Source organism: Cyprinodon tularosa, unplaced genomic scaffold (genome assembly GCF_016077235.1).
Source record: "Cyprinodon tularosa strain WSP-4 unplaced genomic scaffold, ASM1607723v1 ctg496, whole genome shotgun sequence".
Taxonomy (NCBI): Eukaryota; Metazoa; Chordata; class Actinopteri; order Cyprinodontiformes; family Cyprinodontidae; genus Cyprinodon; species Cyprinodon tularosa.
This window is the reverse complement of record NW_024039225.1, coordinates 143,495-162,509: the sequence shown is the minus strand read 5'-3', so window position 1 is coordinate 162,509 and position 19,015 is coordinate 143,495. Positions and strand designations below refer to the sequence as shown.

Sequence of the window (19,015 nt, the reverse complement as noted above, 5' to 3'; positions counted from 1 at the left end):
ACTGAGACAAAGAATCCCTGACTGCAGAGCTGCAAAACTGGATGAAACTCAAGCTTTCCAAATGGACATGGAAAAAGGTTTGCAGGTCTGGCATGATTAGGGACAGAACAAGCAATGTGTCTTTTGATGATGCTAATCATATTGTGTGTTTACTGCTGAGTAAAGACAACGCTAATTGATGCTAAAGAATGGACTGCATGCTACGCAATGCTACAGGAATATGTGTTGAGCTGTTGCTAAAGCTTAGACAAGCTTTATTCACTAAGGATTTAAACACTGATTCAACATTAGTGTTCACGTGTTCCTCAGATGCTCATTACATTTCCATTACCAAGTATGACCAAGAGTCATTTAGTGGAATCCTGATGTCTATTCACTGCTAGCTATTTCAAAGAGGGTAAAGAATCATTTAGCTAAAGGTTATTGGTTCTTGATTAAGCAAATCATTGAATAAAACATTATTTGGCCAAATAATGTTTTGTTCACCTCATGGATTTGCATTGTGAATTGGTCTGAAAACTTTCCAATTTCTTTAAAATTAGTGAAAAGCTAATTTGATCATATCCCAAATTATTCCAGATAAACTTTGGTTTCAAACACAGAATCCATCTTAAACTGTAATATGTTTTTCAACCGTTTCCCCCTTCTTCCTTGTACATAGTAGTTAGTTTAGTTTAGTTGAGTTTTACTAGTCTTAGTTGAGAGTGTTAAACTTAAATACGTTTGACTTGGAGCTGAATGAATTTTGTTAATAAAATCTTATATTTTGAACAGAAGTTGTGGTGAATTTATTCCATGTATGTGCAGAAATAACTGTTTGACCATGATTAGTGCTCGAATCACTCTTTCATTTATTGTTCTAACACACAGTTAGTAGGACTGTGTGTCATAAACAGTATATAACAGCTGAAATAATATCTGATTAAATAAGATATTTTACCACCCCTACAGGGGAGGGCAATAAACATCTTAAAGTATCAGAAACATAAATTCCCAGCGGGCTGGGAATAGAATTTAACTATAGAAAAACAACATTAATATGGCGTCCCTGGGTGGGCCCATTAATTGTAACATTTATTTAGCGTCCCATGCGACTGGGCTCATTGAATGTAACATTTAATTGGTGTCTCAGTTTGGTGGTCATCGAATATAACAGTCATTCTGCACATACACTATATTGCCAAAAGTATTTGCTCACCCATCCAAATTATTGGAATCAGGTGTTCCAATCACTTCCATGGCCACAGGTGTATAAATTCAAGCACCTAGGCATGCAGACTGTTTTTACAAACATTTGTGAAAGAATGGGTCGCTCTCAGGAGCTCAGTGAATTCCAGCGTGGAACTGTGATAGGATGCCACCTGTGCAACAAATCCAGTCGTGAAATTTCCTCGCTCCTAAATATTCCACAGTCAACTGTCAGCTGTATTATAAGAAAATGGAAGTGTTTGGGAACGACAGCAACTCAGCCACGAAGTGGTAGGCCACGTAAACTGACGGAGCGGGGTCAACGGATGCTGACGCGCATAGTGCGAAGAGGTCGCCAACTTTCTGCAGAGTCAATCACTACAGACCTCGAAACTTCATGTGGTCTTCAGATTAGCTCAAGAACAGTGCGCAGAGAGCTTCATGGAATGGGTTTCCATGGTCGAGCAGCTGCATCCAAGCCATACATCACCAAGTGCAATGCAAAGCGTCGGATGCGGTGGTGTAAAGCACGCCGCCACTGGACTCTAGAGCAGTGGAGACGCGTTCTCTGGAGTGACGAATCGCGCTTCTCCATCTGGCAATCTGATGGACGGGTCTGGGTTTGGCGGTTGCCAGGAGAACGGTACTTGTCTGACTGCATTGTGCCAAGTGTAAAGTTTGGTGGAGGGGGGATTATGGTGTGGGGTTGTTTTTCAGGAGCTGGGCTTGGCCCCTTAGTTCCAGTGAAAGGAACTCTGAATGCTTCAGCATACCAAGACATTTTGGACAATTCCATGCTCCCAACTTTGTGGGAACAGTTTGGAGCTGGCCCCTTCCTCTTCCAACATGACTGTGCACCAGTGCACAAAGCAAGGTCCATAAAGACATGGATGACAGAGTCTGGTGTGGATGAACTTGACTGGCCTGCACAGAGTCCTGACCTCAACCCGATAGAACACCTTTGGGATGAATTAGAGCGGAGACTGAGAGCCAGGCCTTCTCGTCCAACATCAGTGTGCGACCTCACAAATGCGCTTCTGGAAGAATGGTCAAAAATTCCCATAAACACACTCCTAAACCTTGTGGACAGCCTTCCCAGAAGAGTTGAAGCTGTTCTAGCTGCAAAGGGTGGACCGACGTCATATTGAACCCTATGGATTAGGAACGGGATGTCACTTAAGCTCATATGTGAGTCAAGGCAGGTGAGCAAATACTTTTGGCAATATAGTGTATATGAGAATAAACTCAGAGCCATTATTGAAAACCGTGTGAAAGCATTAACATCAGCTCTCACCACTCAATAATGAAATCTTAAACTCACAACTTAACAATCCAATACTAAATGTCTTAGCTTATATGAGAAGAAAATATAACCTTTGACATTCTTGGAGCATCAAAATATAGAAAATTTAACTAAATCTAATAACTCCAAAATATCTCATCAGCTAGTGATAACCAACTTTACTTCAAAGCAAAACTCAGATGATTCAAATCAATCTGATCACTTTGGTCCAACTAAAACTAAAAGATTTAACACCCAAGTTAATCTTATCGTTCGACCAAAATTTAGGCGCATCTATAACTAGATGCTGCCATTTGTGGTTTCTATAACCACATCCCAAAAATGAAAACTCCCAAGTTATGCTATTTCAAAGTCACCTCCAGTCCAAAATAGGTTAGATGCCTCGAAATTTAACCTTAATCCCTTTGTCTATTAGTCTGATAAGACTCCTAAACACTTATTTTATATTGTGTAGAACAAGATTTGTTGCCAGATTTAACGTAAGTTAATCTGTGGTCCTACCCGACCAAAAGGGGGTGGATTCAAATTAAATTGCTTAAAAACCCTTAAAGAAAGGTGAATCATAAGCTAAATTGCTAGTAAAACCTTAAAGGTTAGGCTTCGCGCCAAACTGCTTATAAATCCTCCAAGACAGGTAAAGCATGCGCTAAAATAGCTAATAAATCCTAAAACAAGGTGTAGCATTTTTAACACTGAAAGAAAAGTGTTTCTTTGATATCACAGAAAAGGGTGAAGCATAAGCAAAATTGCTTGTAAGTCCTTAAAAGGTAAGCTTTGCGCCAAACTGCTTATAAATCCTCAGACAGGTAAAGCATGCGCTAAAATAGCTGGTAAATCCTAAACAAGGTTTAGCATTTTTAACACTGAAAGAAAAGTGTTTCTTTGATATCACAGGTTTAAAGATAACCTGTGACCCGTTTCTACACACATAAAAATAAGTCCTTACAATATGTATATGTAAATATACAAGTATAGTGGGTACTGACTGGATTGTGTTCTTTTCAAATTTCTTCATAACTTGTGTTTTTGTGCCATCAGCTGAAAATGGATCCAAGCATCCTCAATTCTGGGCACATCATTGACTCGATAGGCATAGAGAAACAGAAACAAATTGTTGCAAAGCTTATCCACTTATCTTCAGAAAAGCAGGATAACCTAAACAATTTTAACCTCAGCCTATGTGAAGAAAAGATTCAAGAATTAATTAACTTAATTCAAAACCCAAATGGAAACTTTCTGATAACAGATGTACTCTGTGAGCTCACACTACTTTATCAGCTTAAATACAAAATAAAAGCTAAACAGTACTCTGAGTTAGAAGCCAAATATCAGATGATCTGCCACAGAGTAAGTGCTGCAAACATTTTATTGTCAGGAGCTGACAAGATCAAAGATCCATGTGGCCAGACTGACCATGCCTCAGAACAAACAGTGACCCCCCTCTCTGAGGACCTATGCAATAAACAAAGCAAGCAGACTTTGAATCAGCAGGAGGTCACCCCAGTCAAAAGGAGAACAGTTCCTGAAGCAGATACAAAGTCTCTAAACTCTGAGTTAACACTAAATAGATCTGAAGGTGTTCAAAGTCAAAGTAATGTCGCAGACAGAGAGAAACAAGTAGATCACTTGGTAAACTCAAGCGGTTTAAAACTTTGCAAAGGACAGCCATGCAAACCAATCTCTGTCTCACACTCCGTTGACCGAGCATCAAGTGCCAAAGTTCACACCTTGAAAAACTCTGAGGAGAACCAGTCTCCCTTGTGTCATCAAAGGTTAGCTCAAAACCCCCCACCACTTAATGAAAACCAGCTTCCTGACGGGCCAGGTCCACCGAGTGACCATAGAATTCAACAAATTGAATCCTTGGCCAAAGACATTGATATTTTTGACCCAGAAAATCAACACTACAACATAGCTGATTATCTGCAAGAAGTTGAGCACTGTCTAAAAGACTTGCCATTTCCTTCTTCTCGTGAGAAATTGAAGCTGATTTGGAAAACAACAGCTGGAAGCGTCCATATTTTCATAAAATCTCTTCCTCCAAAAATCAGAGAAAGTTATTCAGCTCTTTGTCAAACCTTAAGAGAAGAATATTCTGGTTACAGAGATCCGGCGTTAGCAACGCTTGAGGCATCTTTAGTTCTCCAAGGAGAACATGAAACACCCAGAGAATATTACTTTCGCTTGAGACAGGTTTATTTTGAGGGCTGCAGTTCTCCAGATATTGACGAAGAAGATCACACATTTAAAGCATTGTTCATCCAAAATCTACATAAAAGTGTACGATATGATGTAGCAATGCATTGCAGGATAGAAAACCTTTCTATGCAGGAAACTCGCAGATATGCTCAGCTTGTTTGGGAAATACGTCTCAAATCAGATAGATTTCAAAGCAGGCTTAGAGTCTTTAACCTTCAAACAAAGAACAGGACCAGAAACAGACACAGATTCAGTTCCCCAGTGGTTCACCAAGATGAAGGAATTAATGACTTGAGAGAACGAAAACCAGAACCCCCAGATAATGGTCATAAGCCTTCACATAACAATGCAAAACCAAAGGTTTACACTGGTAAAGGGGGGCATCAACAAGCTACAGAAACAACCACAAAAGAAAACTTAGAACAGATCTGCAAAACAGTTCTTACAGAGCTACTGGCTTCTCTGACCAATCACAAAGTACTACAATTCCAAGCTAATGGTAAAACTTATCATATCCAAGAGTATGATAGTTGCTGATAATTTCTAACATACTTTAACATGTTTTATCCTTTCTTTCTTTTGTTTCACAACTTGAGAAATGATGAAGGTTGAACAACAGCATCATGAAGGTGTTAGGAAATTTTGTTTGGAATGTATATATTTGTGTATCAGGGTCAGACTTTCCGGCCAGACCTGCTTCAACCAGATGCAAAACCTCTGGAGAAAATGAACTGTTTTATGATGAGATAGGGTCAGCTTCTGCCAGACCTGCAACGAATCCGCCAGGGACAAACACTTGAGAAGATATTAACCCTAAATGAACTTTCTTCCTGCCAACAGGAACCTGACTCATCACCGCTCCAGATATCATGGCTTTATGGACCTATTTGTGATCTGAAAACAAAGAACTGCATCTTTTATTTCCAGATCAAAGGGGGGATATGTTGTGCCATATGCCATGATCATACTTTTTGGACATTGGGAAGCAGTGTCCATATTTCATCCTGATAGGATGACCAGAGAAGAAAACGCAGCTTTGGTGAATAACAGCTGGGGGACTTCTGCAGCCCCCCTTTTTCAGCCAGCAAGTCACATGGGAGCCACCAGAGGTGTGAAAACCTACCCCCCTCCCTGTGAAGACAGAGAAAACCACAGAGCACACAGGACTCTTTTGCCTCTTCTCTCTTTCTCCCTCGTCTGATCCAGCCTGCTTCTGCTCCTGCGCTCAAAGCTGGGGCCCACTGTGGCCCACAGTGGAGATGCAGGCCCAGGGGGAACCAGATCCCCAGAACCATCAAGGATGAGTCAGAACTCTTCAGAACCTAACTGCTGCAAACAGAACTTTTGCAACACATTTCTCTTGAGTTTCAGAACTTACAGAGCCAAACTGGATGAAGACCATGCCCTGGGTTTGAGACTGAGGGGACCCCTGCTGTGAGACTGAGACAAATAATCCCTGACTGCAGAGCTGCAAAACTGGATGAAACTCAAGCTTTCCAAATGGACATGGAAAAAGGTTTGCAGGTCTGGCATGATTAGGGACAGAATAAGCAATGTGTCTTTTGATGATGCTAATCATATTGTGTGTTTACTGCTGAGTAAAGACAACGCTAATTGATGCTAAAGAATGGACTGCATGCTACGCTATGCTACAGGAATATGTGTTGAGCTGTTGCTAAAGCTTAGACAAGCTTTATTCACTAAGGATTTAAACACTGATATAACATTAGTGTTCACGTGTTCCTCAGATGCTCATTACATTTCCATTACCAAGTATGACCAAGAGTCATTTAGTGGAATCCTGATGTCTATTCGCTGCTAGCTATTTCAAAGAGGGTAAAGAATCATTTAGCTAAAGGTTATTGGTTCTTGATTAAGCAAATCATTGAATAAAACATTATTTGGCCAAATAATGGTTTGTTCACCTCATGGATTTGCATTGTGAATTGGTCTGAAAACTTTCCAATTTCTTTAAAATGAGTGAAAAGCTAATTTGATCATATCCCAAATTATTCCAGATAAACTTTGGTTTCAAACACAGAATCCATCTTAAACTGTAATATGTTTTTCAACCGTTTCCCCCTTCTTCCTTGTACATAGTAGTTAGTTTAGTTTAGTTGAGTTTTACTAGTCTTAGTTGAGAGTGTTAAACTTAAATACGTTTGACTTGGAGCTGAATGAATTTTGTTAATAAAATCTTATATTTTGAACAGAAGTTGTGGTGAATTTATTCCATGTATGTGCAGAAATAACTGTTTGACCATGATTAGTGCTCGAATCACTCTTTCATTTATTGTTCTAACACACAGTTAGTAGGACTGTGTGTCATAAACAGTATATAACAGCTGAAATAATATCTGATTAAATAAGATATTTTACCACCCCTACAGGGGAGGGCAATAAACATCTTAAAGTATCAGAAACATAAATTCCCAGCGGGCTGGGAATAGAATTTAACTATAGAAAAACAACACATCCATATATTTGATAAAAGTCAAGTGAGGGCAGCAGGATAACCTCTTAAAGGAACAGAGTTATTGATTTTTATCGCTGGAACATTTCTGGAATTTAAATTAAAGGTTAAAAAAAAAAAGAAAAGAAGAAAAAAAACATGTATATTACTCCAGTAATTCAACTGCATAGGGGTAGACATTTCTTGGTTATGTCATGCTACCAAAGTAAAAATGCCTAATAAATCATTTTTTTCCCCCATATACTTAAAAATTCTAAAGACAGAGCTAAACCACCTGATCTATAAATAATTCACTGTCTGCATTTTGATCCATCCACTTGGGGAGCAGTGATCTGCCCTTGTGTGGCGCCCAGGGAGCAGTGTGGGGATAAGGCCTAGTGGTTAGGGCATAGAGCTTGTAATCCAGAGGTTCTGAGTTCGTGCCCCACTCCCACAGAATGCCACTCTGGCTCTCTGAGCAATACCCTAACCCCACACTGCTCCCCGGGCGCCCCATGATGGCAGCCCACTGCTCCCCAAGGGGATGGGTAAAATGCAGAGAGTTTCTTTGTACTTGTGACAGTGTAATGACAATAAAAGCTGGAGAAAAAAAATATATTATTATTTCTTAGATGTGCAAGATACATATTTAAACTTTAATGACTAGTAAAGCGTCATTGAATTTTTCGTCGGATTGATAACGTATTTTCACCCTAGTTCGCAAACTCTTTGTCCATTTGCAAAGTGTATTTGCTGACCACCTCCCACTACAGGGCAGACATTTTGCAGGTGATTGACAGGACAAGTCCAAGGAGTTGGAGACGCATTGGAGAGAGAGCGAGAAATGGTGCAAGAAACGTCCTTTTCCAGGACCTGGTTTAGCAAGAAGGCTTGACTAGCAGCATGTAGCTTTATTCTGCTTTCCCTGCCTCCTTTTTCAAACGTCATGGATAAAGACAGTTAGGACTGATTTAAAACACTTTTTTAAAAAAGGCAAAGAAGAATGAACAATCTGTAATTCACATGGGAAATAATATAATATAGTGCACTTTCTCTAAATGTTTGTTAAAAAATATACGTCTATTTTGAATTTATAGCCTCCGCTGTGTGATCTGAACTTTCATAATCTAAGTGCTGCACACTTTTAAAAGTCATTTGATCATTTAAGAATAAGAAAACATCTATTTGCCTCTATTTTCATCAATACGCCTGATAAACATCTACAACACCCTGCAAAAAACGTATTGTTTTTACTGCAATATAATCTCATACTATTTTTGGAAATGATCTCAACCTTTACAGTGGTACAGCATGTAAAGTCACCAGCGTGCAAAAAAAAAAGTTGTAGTTCAGATTTTCTTCCCTCTTTTGACATGTCGATGCAACCCTTGGCAAGGCACTTAACCCATGTTGCCTATTTATTCAGGTATTCATGCAAAATTGTGTCTGTTGAACAGGCCTATAATGTTAAAAGATGTTGAGTGGTTTCAATACTTATATAAGAACAATTTAAATTTTCTATCATTTTTATGAGTAGGTGTTCAACAACTTATCAGATTAATCGACTATTAAAAAAAATCGTCAACTACTTTAGTAATCGATCAAAAGTTAAATGGAGTATAGAGATTTTAAAATACGCCTTTAGCAGACAGAGAAACCCACTTAAAGCAGCAACATTACCAACATTTTAAGAATATTCATATTTTGCATTTAGGATAAGAAAATCTGATTCATTTATCAATATGCTCTATCCAGAGCTTTTAGTTTCACATGGTTAAACTCTGTAAAAAAACTTTTTGGTATCCCATAATCAATCAATTAACTGGAAAAATAAGTGACAGATTAAGCAATTAGCAAAATAATCATTAGTTGCCGCTTGATCAAAAAAGAAGATCGTTCTTAAAAAAAGAAAATAAACAAAAAGAAAAATGACACAGAATGTCTTCACCAAGGACATAATCTTCTCTCCATAGTCATCCCAGTCCCAAGGCCTCCATAAAAGAGAAAAATTGTGTAGTGAACAGATCAGAGGAGCGCATAGATAACCCAGAACTCTGCAAACAACAATGATCAGAGATTCCTCTTTCTGTTAAATCAATGTGATGGTCTGGTTCGCATGAAAATCTGTGTATTTCTTTATGTTCATGTGTGAAGGACACAGTAACTACTCCCTGGGGTTAAAAAAAACTGCAATGACACAGTCTAAGCATAACTGTTGTGGAAAGGTAGTCAGCTTCCAGCAGAAGCTTTAACATCAAATTCAAAAAAAGGTGCCCATAGAGAGTTGTTCCAGTCAGCAGCTCACTTCATACTTACAGCTGTATTTGACAACCCAGCAGCCGGCAAGAAGACCCAGGAGGGTTGAGTAGGTGGTGGGCATTTGTCCTTCTGGCACAACGACATGGCTCACTGGGGGAAGAAAACAAACACACAAAAACCAAACTGAAAAGAGGCACATGAGGGAGTTGTGCTACAAAGATAAAATAACTGCTGCCTGTGGTTGACGAGACAGTTTAGACGGTTTGATCAATGTTAACAGAAAAGAGCAAAAACAAGAATTCACACCATTTAAACTGCTTATTATTTGTTTCAGACACCGAGACATGGCACCTGGCAGACGGATTCAAAACCCTGGAAATTTCTATGTTGTATGAAGCCCTTTTATTAGTTTAATCTAATCTTAGTATAAATGCTCATAAATACCAGATTTAAAGTTATAAAACACTATTAAGTCTTTGACTATGTAATTGGACACTATTGAAGCCATCCAGCAATATTAGAGTGTAAACCACAACGGCAAACCAATCACGGAATGACTGTCAACCTAAACTGACAGATTAGTCAGGAGGGGGCCATAATTGAGGTGCAGTCATGTCTCCTGTGGGTTTGCAGAGATCTGCAGTTCAGTGCAAATATTAGCTAACACAAATCTAGTCTTTATAATGGTGTTTGTTGACAATTAGCCATAAGACTTTCTATTACAAGCTACATAGGGAATAAAGAACGCATGTGGAAGATGTTGCTCTGGTCAGATTAAACCCAAAACTTAACTTTATTTTGCAAATCTCCTTGAATACACCACCCGTACAGTAAAACATAGCATTATGCTGCTAGAAGGGACTGGGATGGCTACTAGGATAATATAGTATTATTGTATAAGCACTAAATATTGGATGTTTTTAATACTGTAATGACCAATTAAATTAACCATAATTTGCTTTATTAGGAAGCAAATCTTTAAGGTAAGACATCTTAAATATAGCTCGCAAAAGAATATATTCAATAGCTATTGGTATATAAAACAGTTCAGATCTTTATCTCTTTGATAGAAGGGCAATAGAGTGGAAGCCTATGGGTTAGGGCATACAGCTTGGAATCCTGAGGTTCTGAGTTCGAGCCCAAGACTGCCACTCTGGGTCTCTGAGCAAGACCCTTAACCCCACACTGCTCCCTGGTCGCCGCACAATGGCAGCCCACTGCTCCCCAAGGGGATGGGTTAAATGGAGAGGTAAATTTCTCCATTGTGAGATCAATAAAGTTCAATTATTATTATTATTAATGGATGTTATCAGATCAAATCCACGTAAAGGCTGAGTTATACTTTGAAACAAAAAGACATCCCCACCCGCTACGCAGACACTACACTGCACCTCTTCCAAATTGTAGGTTAGCACAGACAGTGCCGCAGACAGGAGGCCGGCTTGTTTTGTTTTTATGACCGCAATTGCGGAAAACAGCTCGTGAAGTTGGACCAGCTAGAAGAGCGAGGTGCGCGAGAACGCTGGGACCTTTTTTCAACCTAGATCCCTGCTCTTTCTGGCCCTCATGTCCCTCCGTTGACGGACAAACTTGCCCCCACTTCCTCTCCGCCTCTGCCGTATCTAGACCCACAGCGTATAGCGCAGACCACGCTCAAAACTGAGCATAAATTAAAAATGTCTCCGTCAAGCTCACTGCAACACACTGCTGCAGGGAGTATAACCAGCCCTTAATCCAACCGATTCGAAAGTATCTTTTTTCATAAAAGAAAAAAACTTTGCAAAGATAGCAAAGGAATACAAAACACCATAACATTAGCTATCATCAATTTTCCACTGTTTTAATTTTCCATCTGTTTTAAAATTATATATTTAGGGTTTTGCAACAAGATCATCGAGAGATCTTTAGTTTTAGTAAGATCTAACACCAATTTTCGGACTTTATGGTTTTAGCCACAATATAAGGAATATTTCCTACAATGAGAATTTGCCAAAGTTCCTCACCTTGGGAGAGCAACCAGGTAAACCTTCTGCAAACCCATCAACCTGCTTTTGACAATGAAACAAAAGACAATGGAGACGCTATTGCTATGAAAGGCAGGGGCACATAATTATAGGTTAATTAAAATTTAAATCCAAGCTTATTGCCTCTTCATTCAATGAGTGAGCTCGGTTGACAAGAGCAGAACGAACATAATTACATCCCAAGGGTAAAACCCTCTTACATTTTCCATTGAGACTGAAACTGGAGGATTCACCCTGAAATGTTAAAAATGAAATAAAATGTCTGAAAGTAAAAAAGTACAAACATTCACCCCTGCAGCCTGAAGAGGGGAGAAAACAAGAAGCCCTTCTGCTTTTCATTAGTGCGTTTTCATCACTCTGACAGCACCTCCAAACATTTTATGAGGAACGTTTCCAATTACCTCTGCTCTCTGGTGTTCTTCCAGCCATTACTATGCAACAGTGGAGGAGCTGCTGCATCACAATGATGTATACACCACTAAAAGCACCCGTTTGCTACTGTTGAACCTTCATGAGTGATAATGCTCATGTACCGACTCGCAGATTTTACAGAACAAATTGATCTATGTCTCTTTGTAAAGTGCATGGGGTAAACTGTGTAAGAAAAAAAAAAAGTCATCTTCAAGGTTGAAGATATAATTTCAACAACAGAACTACAGAGACACACTCATAATAACAGATTCAGTTCAATTTCTAAACCAACTCGTGTGTACTTCCAAGAATCTCAAGTAGGGAAAAGTGTTTTTCAACAGTAGTTTTATCCTTTAGATCTTTACTGAAAACTAGTTATGGCCCAACTTTCACCTTGATCAGTAACTGGCTGTTCAAGGTGAAAAATCTCTTCATTTTACAATCAATGAATCGCTAAATGCGAGTGTAACAAGGCAGAGCTGACAATCTTAGCGAGTGACACTTTTAGAGAGTGCAGACCACTCAAAGTTAGCTATTTTCAGCATCACTGAGGTGTCAGAAAACGCTTATCAGAGGAAATCAAAGGAAAAACAGGAACCAAAGAAGGAACTTAAAGAAAAACTGTGTTTCACCACTTGGCATGTCATATTTGCAGTTAATTCAAGCAACCAGAGCAAGACCCAGTAGGAGATATGTGGTTTTCTTTTATCCTTCTGGGCTTTTAACCTCTGACTGGCATGAAAGATGCTGAATTTAGAGACGTTCAAGATCTTTTGCAAATCTCAAAGATAAAGCAAGGAACGATATTGGGTACAGAACATCCATGGAGACTACAGTGATTGCTAATACGTGACACCAAAGAGAAATGTCATTAATATTAAATATTAGTAATGCTTGTTTAAATGAGACTTCTCTTCAATAGAAGTATCATGGCTTTGCTTCTAAGGCTGATATAGATCATCTATGCCTACTAATGGCAGGAAGGAAAAAAATAAGAAATAAATATTCTGAAAGCTGTTTCCTTTTGATGTGATTGTTCCAAAACAAAAATCTGAACTCAGAAAAACCAAAAGAAAAAAAACTATTGGGATGAATAATTAGAGCGAGGAATTCAAAACATGCCACAAAAACTCTAGATACACCTCTAACTTTTACATCATCTTCTCTTTACTTCTGCAAATCTTGGATATTTTTCTTAATAGAATAACAGATTTCTTGTCTGGAAGTCTTTGGGGAGAAGAGAAAAGTTGCTTACACAAAGGAACTCTACCTGAGCTAGAGAAGGTATCAGCGATCCTTCCTCCCAGTAGGACTCCCAGGCTGGCCAGCTGATGTTGCTCTGGTTGCGACAACTTGCTGGCCAATAGCAGTAAGGTCTGATCCCTTCTTATACTCTCATTCGACTAAAGGGAGACATGTGGACACCGTTATACAGTCTCTGGGCATCTAATGTAAAAATATCAGCGTTTAAAGGGTTGCCAAATTTGGAAATACCGCAGAGACAGTGGCTGATGGGCTTTGAGCTGTATGTGACTTAGCATCTTGGGTTTCTTCTGCAGCTTCCTGGAAAATCTGCAGCATCTCCTGGCTCACCGCATAATCTGCAGGCCGCTTTCCATGCAGATTACTGCAAAGAAGAAGAAAGAAAAATTATTCAAAATAATAAAAATGGGCAAAACATTTATTATATGTAAAATATGTAAAAAAACAAGTTTGTGATCAGGATTGGTCAGGATGATAAAAATGTCTAAAACATAAATTAAAGACGGCCAAAGCACTCCCAGCACTCGAGAGGCTTAGTGCAACAGGATGCAGCTTTCTGTAGTTTTCCATCTCCAAAGCAACCATAGGATGATGGATACACTAGAAACCTATAGATTTTCATTTTGAATTTTAATTTTCAATATTTTTTTTAAACATGTTAAAAAATGCATTCATAAAACAAATTCGTATTCTTTTTGAATAAGTAACAAAATTACTTTTTTCAGGATAACATTTTGAGTTTTTTTATACTATTCATCAAGTATAAATACAAAATAAATACAACCATTATCAGAATCAGTTATGCTCTCTGCATTGCTGACAGTTTAGACTTCCAGAGAAAATATATAAACATTAGAGGATATGAAATAGAAACTAAACAAAGTAATTAATTTTTTCATATTTTTGTTCCAGTCCACAATATACAGGTGCTGGTCATAAAATTAGAATATCATGAAAAAGTAGATTGATTTCAGTAATTCCATTTAAAAAGTGAAACTTGTATATTATATTCATACATTACATACAAACTCATATATTTCAGATGTTTATTTTGTTTAATTTTGATGATTACAAATGACAATAAATGAAAATCTCAAATTCATCATATCAGAAAATTTGAATATTGTGAAAAGGTTCAAAATTGATGGCCCCTGGTGCCACACTCTAATCAGCTAATTAACTCAAACCACCTGCAAAAGCCTTTAAATGGTCTTTCAGTCTAGTTCTATAGGCTACACAATCATGGGGAAGACTGCTGACTTGACAGTTGTCCAAAAGACGACCATCGACACCTTGCACAAGGAGGGCAAGACACAAAAGGTCATCGCTAAAGAGGCTGGCTGTTCACAGAGCTCAGTGTCCAAGCACATTAATAGAGAGGCGAAGGGAAGGAAAAGATGTGGTCGAAAAAAGTGTACAAGCAAGAGAGATAACCGCACCCTGGAGAGGATTGTGAAACAAAACCCATTCAAAAATGTGGGGGAGATTCACAAAGAGTGGACTGCAGCTGGAGTGAGTGCTTCAAGAACCACCACACACAGACGTATGAAAGACATGGGTTTCTGCTGTCGCATTCCTTGTGTCAAGCCACTCTTGAACCACAGACAGCGTCAGAAGCGTCTTGCCTGGGCTAAAGAGAAACAGGACTGGACTGCTGGTGAGTGGTCCAAAGTCATGTTCTCTGATGAAAGTAAATTTTGCATTTCCTTTGGAAATCAAGGTCCCAGAGTCTGGAGGAAAAGAAGAGAGGCACTTCATCCACGTTGCTTGAAGTCCAGTGTAAAGTTTCCACAGTCAGTGATGGTTTGGGGTGCCATGTCATCTGCTGGTGTTGGTCCATTGTGTTTTCTGAGGTCCAGGGTCAACGCAGCCACATACCAGGAAGTTTTAGAGCACTTCATGCTTCCTGCAGCTGACCAACTTTTTGGAGATGCAGATTTCATTTTCCAACAGGACTTGGCACCTGCACACAGTGCCAAAGCTACCAGTACCTGGTTGAAGGACCATGGTATCCCTGTTCTTAATTGGCCAGCAAACTCTCCTGACCTTAACCCCATAGAAAATCTATGGGGTATTGTGAAGAAGAAGATGCAATACACCAGACCCAACAATTCAGAAGAGCTAAAAGCCACTATTAGAGCAACCTGGGCTATCATAACACCTGAGCAGTGCCACAGACTGATCGACTCCATGCCACGCCGCATTGCTGCAGTAATACAGGCCAAAGGAGGCCCAACTAAATACTGAGTGCTGTACATGCTCATACTTTTCATGTTCATACTTTTCAGTTGGCTAACATTTCTATAAATCCTTTGTTTTTATTGGTCTTCAGTAATATTCTAATTTTCTGATATGATGAATTTGGGATTTTCATTTGTTGTCATTTGTAATCATCAAAATTAAACAAAATAAACATCTGAAATATATGAGTTTGTATGTAATGTATGCATATAATATACAAGTTTCACTTTTTAAATGGAATTACTGAAATCAATCTACTTTTTCATGATATTCTAATTTTATGACCAGCACCTGTAATTTTCAGGCCAAAGTACTTCCTCTCAACATCAAATCAACCTATTTTAAAATGTTCTCAAAGTGCCTGCAAATCAGACCCATTTTGTCATCTCTGACAAAGCGGAAATGTAAAATTCATTTGTTCTTGAAGAAAAACAACCTTAAAAAGGGAGACCCCACTTATATTTTTTTAAGAGACATGTAAGTTTTTAACTGAAAAATATATCTAAAAGAACATTTAAAAGAAAAGTCGTAAAGAAAAGAACCTTTACAACTAAAATACAGTTTGATGACCAAACTCTTAGCAGTTCAGGGCGGAAGCAACTATAAGCCTATAGCCTATTTTCCTGAATTTAATTTCTGTGCTGTAAATGGGTCCAACTGCCAAACAATCAAAGCGTTACACTCAAGATGGATATTCTGGATACTCAGAAGCAACCAGCATACAGCTCAACTCAGACAACAATGGGAACTTCAGGTAAGGTGAAAAAAGTTAATAGCGAGCTACGAGAACAAGCAGAAGAAAGCCGCAGTTCTGTGTTTGGGCCACAGGTGGCAGTATCATTACAAATCTCTGCAATGCCTCTTTAAACTGTGCACCATCAAGTAATTTTCCAGTCGTATGACTTTGCTATGTGATAAAACTGCCCCAGTTATTCCATTTTAAATCATTTATTTCACCTTTGACCTGTAAGGTGTTTCAGTTATTAGAATTGCTGCCTTACAACAAAGCAGTCCTACATTTGAATCCTTACAGACTTTCCATGTTGTACCTATGCATGCACCGTTTTCTCTCTGGGAACTCCGGCATTGTGCTTGGTTACCAAATATTTGATTTGTTGAGAAATGGATCTGAAGATGCCTTCAAATTTCAAAAAAGCATATTATTAGTCTGACACACAGTAACCTTTCAAATAGTGTGTGCATGAAGGCTTAAAAATCAAAGCAAAAGCACTGCTATGCAAAGACACTCAAAGATGCGAAAAATCCAAGCATCTCCTGGTTACAAAGAGGATGTTGAAATAAAGTGTGGGTTTGAAGAAGCTGTCTGGAAGGTCACCTTGAAGAGGTGCAAAGGAAAATGGGATGAAGGGAGAGGATGGAAGGAAGAGAGGATACAAACAGAAGAACCGAGCCCAGCAGGTCGTCTCTGAAAGATTAGGCGTCAGCAAAGATAACACCTGCGGGACAATTAATAGGTCCACTGGTCCATAAAATATTTCATTTGGATTCATTCTCCCAGCCGAATACACACACAAATATAAACAAACAGAATGTCCCAGAAACTTGAACATATGCATTCATACACACACACACACACACACACACACACACACGCACACACACACACACACACACACACACACACACACATACTGGTGTATGCATGCAAGAAGAATATGTAAAGATTTGTGAAAAAAAAAAAAAGTCATGGAGTAGGTAAAGTAAAAAGTACTAAAGGGCTTTGCTTGACCAAAAATGTGATTCTACAGAGTATGAAATCTACCAACGGGTCAGACCACCAGAGAGACCATAAAGGCTTTAACTTCCGGCTGCCAAAAAAAAAGAGAAAAACAGCCATTCATTTTTTACATGTATCAAAATTAAACACTTGATTAATTTTGAGAAGATGCAAGATAATTTTAACACATAATCTTTAAATTCCTTTTCTTCCACAAAAACTGGAAACGTTTTTTTTTATTACCGTACTTCTTTTTTATCTTTCTAAAAACTCAAGAAAATTCTTAAGGCGCTTCAAGAACCTCTTAATGAAGTGTACAAACAACTGCTATGTTTACATGGACATAAGTAATCGGAGTAAATGGCCAATCGGATTATATATGCGTCATGTAAACATGTCTGAATATTCTGATCGGAAATGAAATTGAAATCCGTCTGAAAGGGTTGGTGTATTCCGATTAATGATCTAATCAGTGTGCATGTAAACTCCTCCTGTCAGCATAAATCACACATATTCAGTCAGATCAGTTTACTTGTGTCCTTATAAATCGTACAATCCCATTATATGCATTTTTTGTTATTTTAATTCTGCATGCATTTCAACCCAATCTTGAAATATCGTGCATGTAAACAAAGCTATTGAAAGAGAGTAACGGAATAAACAAGAGAATGTCTTTAGGTTAAAAAATACATACTCAGCTTATTCTCTTTTGATTTGGAATTTACTTAAAATACAAGAAAGCATTTCCTCATTAACAAAAGCCTCCCTGCAATGTCTTTACTTATAGAGCATTTCAAACTTTGACAGAAAACAAATTTATTTCAGCACATAAAGGGCCAAAAATCTTCAGCCTGTACTTTGGCCGGGAAGGAAAATAACTCTACAGCAGACACTACACTGTATGGAGTATACTTCAAAGAGGGAACATAATGACACCCACTCAAAGAAAGTTGTGAGACCCACACATATAAGGTGGCCTTTGAGATATTTCCAAGCAAAGTTTCAGTTTCCACTACTTTTTCTCACCAAACACATTCTGGAATCACTGAAATGAACCAGGACTTGGATAACATTTTTCGGCTAAAAAAACATTAGCGGAGCATCACTTAAGTCAAATGCAAACTATCCTGTTCCTTGATCACCATAAAAATAATACTGTTTACTATCTTTTAAGAGTGATATGTTGACCTGTGATTTAATTGATGGCCAAAATTCAAACACACTCACGTTTGAACACATTCAAATGGTTTAAATGTTGTGAAGATCAAAAGCACTAAAAAGATGAAACATATAAAATTTTAATTATATAATAACCTGCTACTATAATATAACTAACATTGCTCATTTATTGGATTAGTACTTTTTTTTAAATAATTTTTCAGTTCCAGTTCATATGCAGTATATCCAAATGGCATACGAGTCGAGTATAAGTCCCAGAGTAGACATTAATTAACAGCCCAATATAGATTGAAGGCTTTAAAGTGGTATATGGATTCAGCATGTACTTCCGATTACTCAGCCAGCTGTCCATTCAAACATACAGAGTGACTTTTTCACCCACTAATCAATTTATTTTATACTTCAATAGCAGAGCAATAACCACTGCCAGCAAATGACTTACTGCATATTTAGCAACGTATAATTTTCAGGCAGCTCCATAAATGTCCTTAAAGTTGTATACTGGTTGATATTCATGTTTCCTGTACAGATCTTTTTCCTATTTTTTGGATGTCCGACTGTATAAAAAAAGATATCCAGATTTATAATTACAACAAACATTATGAAAATAAATATTTTAAAAAATCTGGTTAATATAGTAAGCAGAACCACAAATCTGACTTTTTTCCTTCAAAGCAGCTGGAAGAAAAGCAGATCCATGCTGCTGGTGCCCTAAGCCTTCAAAGTATTAAGATTTGCATTGCCCTGAAGTGTTGTCT

At 38.2% G+C, this 19,015-nt stretch overlaps 1 protein-coding gene across 2 annotated transcripts in view; it reads right to left on the bottom strand.

The window, feature by feature from the left end:
- Positions 1-19,015, bottom strand: part of bard1 (BRCA1 associated RING domain 1) — a 47,088-nt gene that overhangs the window by 11,435 nt on the left and 16,638 nt on the right. For both annotated transcript variants that reach the window (XM_038302623.1, XM_038302624.1), the window contains exons 7-9: positions 13,331-13,463; positions 13,107-13,239; positions 9,459-9,551 (exon numbers count right to left, since the gene is read on the bottom strand). In XM_038302623.1, the coding sequence (XP_038158551.1) occupies positions 9,459-9,551; positions 13,107-13,239; positions 13,331-13,463 (359 nt within the window). The remainder of the gene's footprint in view (positions 1-9,458; positions 9,552-13,106; positions 13,240-13,330; positions 13,464-19,015) is intronic.